General features: G+C 52.6%; 1 protein-coding gene across 5 annotated transcripts; it reads left to right on the plus strand.

Annotated features, from left to right (window-relative positions):
• Positions 1-871: 871 nt before the first annotated feature.
• On the plus strand, positions 872-6,543 carry S100A5 (S100 calcium binding protein A5). 5 transcript variants are annotated; one of them, XM_006159831.3, is made up of 3 exons: positions 872-934; positions 3,136-3,287; positions 6,254-6,543. In XM_006159831.3, exons 2-3 carry the CDS (start codon positions 3,150-3,152, stop codon positions 6,395-6,397), a joined length of 282 nt encoding a protein of 93 aa, XP_006159893.1. In that variant the 5' UTR covers positions 872-934; positions 3,136-3,149; the 3' UTR covers positions 6,398-6,543. The 5 variants fall into 5 exon arrangements, with proteins under 5 accessions (XP_006159893.1, XP_006159892.1, XP_027632098.1 ...); XM_006159830.3 differs by lacking the exon at positions 872-934 and adding an exon at positions 1,552-1,628; XM_027776297.1 differs by lacking the exon at positions 872-934 and adding an exon at positions 2,518-2,573.
• The last annotated feature ends 924 nt before the right edge of the window (positions 6,544-7,467 follow it).

Below are 7,467 nucleotides of genomic sequence, written 5' to 3' on the forward strand. Positions count from 1 at the left end.
GTAGTGAGGCCAGAGTGGGGTGGGAGGAGGGCTGGCCCGCAGTCCTGACATTTGTAGTCCAGGCCCTATCCTGACACCCCTTTCCAGCCCAGTGACTTCCAACCACAGAGATGGATTAATCCTTTCTCGTCCATGGTCAGATCAGAGCGGGGGGCGGGTGTCTGGTGAGGGAGACCGCACATTTGGGGCAGCGTGAGGACGCAGTCATCCTGAACCCATTGTCTTTGCCCCAGATGAGCCGGATGAGCTGTGTTGTCAGTCCAAAATCATGCTTCCTCAGGGAAGGTCAGGGACCTCAGAGGGAATGAGTGGAGGAGAGTGGCTGGGCTGGGACTGGGGGTGGGGGGTTGAGTGGTGGGGAGGTCACCCTTGTTTGGGAAACAAAATTCCAGACATATAATTTAATAAATGAAATGGAGATCTTCTCCCCTCATTCCCACTCCGGAAAATACAAAGGACAATGTTGCTTCCTCTTAGGGTAGGTCAAAGGCCAGTGCTGGCTCCAGGCTGCAGTGGCTGGATTGAGGTTAGTCTTCAGGGCCGTGCCTGTGTGCTAGGAGCACCTCTAAGGAGGTGGCGTGGAGAGCTCAGGTCCAGAGGCCAGAGGTTTGACTCCTTGGCCCTTGAGCTTCGCCTCTTCATCACGCTGCGCTTTCCTCTCATTTTAGAGGAGCTGGGTAGGTGACTCAGATGTCCCTGCTGTGTGACTGCAGAGATTTAGGGAGTATTTTGGTCCAGGAGAAGTTGGCCTCCTCCCCCTTCTCCATCTAGTCAGTCCTCCCATCTTCCAGGGGAGTTCCCTCCCCTGGGCCTCCTCCAGCATCATTCTGAGTAGGAACCTCCTGTTGCTTAGCGACCAGTCCTGCTGCCTCTCTAGGCTCACCTGCTGGGGTGAGGGTGGAGTAGGGGCAGCAGGAGGTCCTCGGCAGGCCGGGTGAGGCTACCGGGCAACAGGTCCTAAGCTCCCGACTCATTTCTTTACTTATTATTTTTTTAATACTCCAACTGGTTGGTGGGTGTCTCCAGGAATTTGGCCAGCTCTCCCTGAACCTAGACCCCTTTTTCAATTCACAACCCATCACTGGGCCCTACCCCTTCCCTATATCTCCTCCCCAGTCCTCCACTCTGTCCACTATGGCAAAAGTCTCCCACAATTCTTCCTCATGAAGATCTGTGAGGTTTAGAAGAAATAGCTTGTTTAAACGTCCTTTAAAAGCTCTTGGCTTCACACTGGCTAGTGACCTTGATCACATCCTTGGCAGGAAAATCTTTCCCCACAGGTCCCCAACTAGAGCAGATGGGAGGGTCCCAACAGGGAGAGTGGCCTGGGACGAGAGGAAGTACCTGTGTATTTGGCTGAAAAAATGAAGTGTTGGGGGTTACATGGGTGCCCCTACCAACTTAGTATGTCCCTCACCCCCTGTTTACAAACAAGAAAGGAGAGCATGACGGAGGGGTTTTCTCCCCAGCCCCATCCCGGGAGGCTCTGACGTCACGTCCCTGACCCCTGCTCATTGGCCCTTTCTCTCGCTGGCTTCCTGGGGACTGGGAGCGAGGGAATAAAGGCAGAGAGCAGAGGCAGGGAGGCTGGTCTTGCTGCTTGGGTTCTCTAGGCTTGCTTTTCGTGGGTAAGTCTTCCTTCTGACCTGCCTGTATAGCTCTGGTGGGCCAAACTGGGGGAGAAGTGCTGGTGACCTCGGCAGGAAGGCCTGGCCCACAAAGGGCATGTGCTCCCGGACAGTGGAATCGTGGCTATCAGACTTTCTGGTGAGATGGCTCTGGAGTAGAGGGCGGCTCAGAACCAGCCAGACCCTCCTGCAGAGGCCCAGAGGCCCTGGCCTTTGACTATGGTCCTGACTGAGTCTCCTTGATTTGAGAGAGCCTGAGGTTTTATTTTAATTTTTAAAATTTATTTTTATTTAAAACGTTTAAATTTTATTATTTTTAAATTTTTACTATAAGGCACTTGAGCTCACTGGAAAGAGACAGAGAGAGGGAAAGTGAGAAATCACCCCCTATGGGGATGGCCATGCTGTAAGCCCTTTTCTTCCATTTTCCTCCTGGGATTTTGGGCATGCATGCACATGTGCATGGCATGTTTTTCAAGCCACTGGGCCTGGGACTCAAACCGCAGACTAGCAATATAACCATTATGCCATCTGCTGGTCGCGCCTGGCATGATTTTCAAGCCGCAGGGTCCAGACTCAAACCATAGAGTTGGCCAGGTGGGATCCAGCACCTTAACCACGCCACCTGCTAGCCAGAGAAGCTGCGGTTTTTGAGAGCAGAAGGTGAATGATGGGTCCAGTTCAAGAGCTGCAGGGTGGGCTTGCTCAGGACTCTGCAGGGTTTACCTGCAGCCCTCGGCTTCCATGGGCATTGGTGCCGCCTTCCTCCCTAAGGCGGAAGTGGTTGTCAAGTCTGAGTCACACGAGTTCCCTACTTCCCTTACGTGGGGGTGCCTGTGCTGATGGAATCAGGAACCTCAGTCAAAAACCAGCCTTGGATCCAGGCTTTAGGATGATCTTGGAGATTTCAGGAGGCTCCTCCTCTGCCTCCTCACCTCCTGGCCGGTCCGTGTGTGCAGTTCTCTGGGCCGAGGCTGGACACCAGCTGGACTAGTCCAGTCACTTCTCTCCTGCTTTCTGTTGAGACCTAATCTCCTAGATAAGCCCCAGCCCCCTCTGACTCCCAGACTCGCTCTTTGCCCTGTTGCCTACTTTCATAATGGGACACTCCCCAATATGCAGTGATTCAGGCCTGGGGCAAAGGAGGTGACTAAGGGGGGAATTGCTTTTGGAAAACCAGTGGCCAAGCTGATGGTGCAGAGAAAATCCTGAGCCTTCCTCTGCTCCACCATCTGTCATGAGTTCTCTGGGGGAATCATCTTGTCTTCTCTCTGTCTTCAGCTTCTTTTTCAACGTTTCCTGAGCAGAAGGGTCTGCTGTCTTTTGGGGGTCAGGCTGGTCTTGTTGCTCTGGCTGCTCTTGCTTTGCCGTGGGCCTCCTTATAACCAGACTGGGTAGACTTGGGGGTGGGTTTCAGTCTCCTCACAGGCTGCAGTCTCTGGCTCTTTGAGGGAGGGGCCGTGGAGGTGGGGTAGAAGAATGAGATCTTTCCTTCTTTCCCCTGCAGATCTGCACATCGTGATGGAGACGCCTCTTGAGAAGGCCCTGACCACTATGGTCACCACTTTCCACAAATATTCGGGAAGAGAGGGTAGCAAACTGACCCTGAGCAGGAGGGAGCTGAAGGAGCTCATCAAGAAGGAGCTATGTCTTGGGGAGGTAGGTAACTGCTCCCTCACCCCTACCGCAAAGTCTGAGCGCTCCTTGTGGGACACATGCCTGCACTCTGGGTACTCTGATCTCAGCCAGGGGTGGGATGGATGGGGGGTACAGAGAGAGGTAGAGGAAGAGGGTGGAGATCTTGAGCTGATAGAGCTCTAGACCTCTGTGGTGGGGGTGAGTCAGGGTTTCATGGGAAGGAGGAAGGGCTGAGTCTGGAGGTTGGACCTCAGCCTGCATGATGGTTAGAGAACAAAACGAAGGAGCCTTTGATGGTGGGCCCAGGCTCTTGCAGTGGTGCAGAGCCTGGGTTAGGAAGCAGGTGTTCAGATCGTGCTGTGCACGATTCAAAGGAAGGGACCTGGTCTGATTCTTCTCCGGGTGCCCAGGACTTTCAGAGGGCGTTGGCACTTGAACCAAAGCAAAAGGTTCATCTGTGAACACAGAGTAGGAAGGAAACAGAACAGATTCCCATCAGTTGGAGATGGCAGGAGGGAGGCGGCTGGCAGAGGAGAAGGCCCACGAGGTAGGTGTTACATCATTTTACAGTTAAATAAGTTGATTCTCATACATCCTATAACTTGTCCAAGGACACCAGCTGGAGAGAGGTGGAGCTGAAATTCCAGGGCAGGCCTGAGCATCACCCACCTTTTTCCCTTTAAAATTCAGTGTGGGGGTCTCCCCCATCACATCCCAAACCCTGGGAGCCCTGCCCACAGAGAAGGTCCTTAGAGCATGTCCCCATGGGCAGGGACCAAAGCAGATGTGGGTATCCCCAGACTTGCTCTTTAGTCTTCCTGCCAGGCTCTCTGCACCCTTGCATTAATGAGGGCAGAGTGGCCATGGGTCCTGCTGGGGTTAATTAGAAGGAGCCAGAGGCCCAGGGGAGGGCCTGGCTATAACAGGAGCCCAGTCTGGGAACTGGAATCACGTCACAAGCAGTTTCCATCTCTGTATGTCCCAACATCCTGTCTCCTGTGGAAACCTGCAGTGGAGGCAGTGAGGAGGGGAGGCTAAGAACCTTCTGTCTGCATTTTCTTCCTGTCCCATCCCAAGGGCCCAGCTCCATCCTTCTGGTGGAGCCAGACAGAGAGGGCACCAGGCACGGCCTTGACACAGGGCTCTATTACAGCAGGGCTCCTCAGCTCCAACACCATTCTCATGGAGAGAGGTGTCATCTGGCTCCATTGTCAACTATCATTTAAAATAGGGACTGGGGGCTAGCAGGTGGCGTGGTGGTTAAAGGCACTGGACTCCCACATAGCTAACCACAGTTCGAGTCCTGGACCTGGTGACTTGCTTTCTCACTTTCCCTCTCTCGCTCTGATCAAAACTGGAAATAATAATAAATAAAGTTAAATAAAATAATTCTAAAAAAATTAAAAAAAGGGGACTGAGAATCACACTGGGAATGTGTGCAAGTGTGCCCAAAAGAGGAGAATGGAGAAGGGATTGTGGCATGGCCGTCCCCTGGGGGGGATTTCTCACTTTCCCTGTCTGTCTTTCTCTGGCAACTGCACACACCCTATGGCAAAAAACTAAAAAACAATAAAATAGGGACTGAGTATGTTGGAGACTTGGATAATGTTCTGTGCCACATAATCATCAAGCCATCCGTTTTTCTGTTAAAATACATTTTATTGTAAATCTTTGAGGTTTAGGACATGATGTGACGCGATAGCTAAAGATACACGGATACATATGGATAGAACGTGGTTACCATAGTGAAGCAGAGTAACACAGCTGTCATCCCACATCTTCCTTTTCTTGTTTCAAAACCAGCTACATTTACTAATTTAACACAAATTTCTAGCAAGATGCAACTTGTTAACTTTGGACCTCATACAAAACATTGGCTCTAGACTTACTCATCCTATGTATCTGCTATTTTGTGTCCTTTAAAGGACACCTCTCCATTTCCTCTCTTCGCTCCACCTGTGGGAACCACCATTTCATCCCTTATCTCTGTATCTTTGAACCTTTATTTATTTATAAATTCTGCATGTGAAATCATACTTTTATTATTTTTTTTCAGGGTGCATGCATTTGCCAGAGAGGGAGAAAAAGGAAGAGAACAAAAGCGAGAAAGCACCCTCTGGGGAGATGGGCATGTTGCAATCCCTTCTCTAATCTCCTCTCAGGATTTTGGGCATGTACGCACACATGCCTGGCGTGTCTCTAAAGCCACCAGATCCAGGACTCGAACCACGCAGTCGACTGCGTGGGATCCAGCTGCCTTAAACACGTCACTGGTTGGTCTGATCATGCGTTATTTTTCTTTCTGTGTCTGACTTTTTAGCCTCAGCCTGATGTCCTCCAGGTCCATCCATATTGTAGCAAATAGCAAGAGCTCCTCTTTTTTAAGACTGAATAATACTCCATTGAATATGTTTGTCCATTTGTCTATTGTTAGACACCTAGGTTGTTTTCATACCTTACCAAGGCTTTTTAATTAGGTGTTGTTATAAAATCCAATTTATATGGATCAACAGATGACATAATGGTTATGTCGCTGGATTCCCACGTAGTCAACTGCATTTGAGTCCTGGAGACCCAGTGGCGTAAAACTCATGCCAGGCGCGTGTGCGTGTGTGCCCAAAATCCTGAGAGGAGAATGAAAGAGAAGGGATTGTAGTGTGGCCATCTCCCCCCCGGGGGGGTGTTTCTTACTTGCTATCTCTCTGTCTCTGTCTCTCTGGCAAGCGCACATGCCCTACAGCAAATCTCTCTCTCTCTCTCAAAAACAAATGATAATTTCTTTAGATGGGCAAAGGTATTGAGGGAAGAAGGTGAGGCTAGCCTTCCTATTATAACTTATGAGGCGGGATGCTGTGCTGGGTGTGGGCTGGGCATGGCCTTTAGGGGCTGTCTGAGTGGGGGTGAGGTGAGTGGGTGGGGAATGGCACCTTGCAGGGGTGGGCCGGTGGAAGGGGTTTTGAGCTGTCCTGCTGCCTGGTTCCCCACAGAAGATGAAGGAGAGCAGCATTGATGACCTGATGAAGAACCTGGACAAAAACAGTGACCAGGAGATCGACTTCAAGGAGTACTCGGTGTTCCTGACCACGCTGTGCATGGCTTACAACGACTTCTTCCTGGAGGACAGCAAGTGACTGGCTTCCCTCTCCCCTCACTGTCCTCCCCTTGCCCCTAGCCCCTGCAGCTCCTGTCACACAGGCTCTTCAACTCCCTGCCCTCCTTTCCCTCCCTGATGGGCCTTTCCAGTAGAGGAAATAAAGATTTTCCATCCAGGTGTTCAGAGGCTGGCTTTGAAGATGTCCTGTCTGCTTGGCAGGGGAGGGGAGCAAGGGTGTGGTTCTCCTTGGCTGGGCTGAATAGCCTGTGGGTGTTAGGGTGCTCGGCTCCTTCCTGTTCTCCTTCCCGTGACTTCATTGAGCTCATCCTGGCTTAGTCCTGCCCACCTGGAAAATGGGGAAGTTAAACCGGGCTCTGGTGTGTCTCCCTGGAGTGATGCAAAGATGCTGAGAAAGCTAAGAGGGAAAGCGATTTGAGGATGAATGCCTGGGGACTGACTGTGTGGCTCCTGAGGGCTGTGAGGGGCCAGCGCGTGCCCCAGGAGGCCACCCTGGCAGGGCTGGTGAGAGGAGGAAGCCTCCTCCATTCCCCTCAGCAATCCCTTCTGGGGGCTAATGCTTTCTGCTCCCCCCACTCCCCCGTCAGAACCCTATCTCAGGAGACTGTGGAACACTCTTCCCTCGAGGGTAAAGAACTAGTGACGACAGGGCTGGCTCAGGCTTGCGTGTGCATTAAAGGCTGGAGACATGCGGGGGTGGGGGTGGCATTCCAGGCGGGGGGCAGTGGAGGGGTAGGCGGCTTCCCTCCCCTCATCTAGGGTTCACCCTGCACCACCTGGGGGGAGCAGGGCAGCATCCCGTGAGCACCTCTCCCACGTGGACACTGTGCTTAAGGGTCACAGCCAGGCTCCAGCACACAGAGGGGCAGAGGGGCAGAGGGGCAGATGGCCAGGCAGGAGAGTCCCGCCCTGTTGTCCCCCTCCCCGCCTCCCACACCCACCCAACCAGGGTCAGAAAGAGCAAAGGGGGCTTCAGAGACAGCGGAACCCGCCATCTCCCCGCTCGCAGCGGCTGCACTGGCTCCCCCATCCCTCCACCGTGCTCCCCAGTCCCGGGGCAGGAGGTGTGGGCCCGAGGGGGTGCGCTGG

This window comes from Tupaia chinensis, unplaced genomic scaffold (assembly GCF_000334495.1).
Source record: "Tupaia chinensis unplaced genomic scaffold, TupChi_1.0 Scaffold000659_1, whole genome shotgun sequence".
Classification (NCBI taxonomy): Eukaryota; Metazoa; Chordata; class Mammalia; order Scandentia; family Tupaiidae; genus Tupaia; species Tupaia belangeri.

What these genes read in the sequence shown, in the direction of transcription:
- S100A5 (XM_006159831.3), top strand. Translation starts at nt 3,150, where the DNA reads ATGGAGACGCCTCTTGAGAAGGCCCTGACCACTATGGTCACCACTTTC. An exon ending in AGGAGCTATGTCTTGGGGAG is followed by an intron (nt 3,288 to 6,253) that starts GTAGGTAACTGC and finishes GGTTCCCCACAG; the next exon opens with AAGATGAAGGAGAGCAGCAT.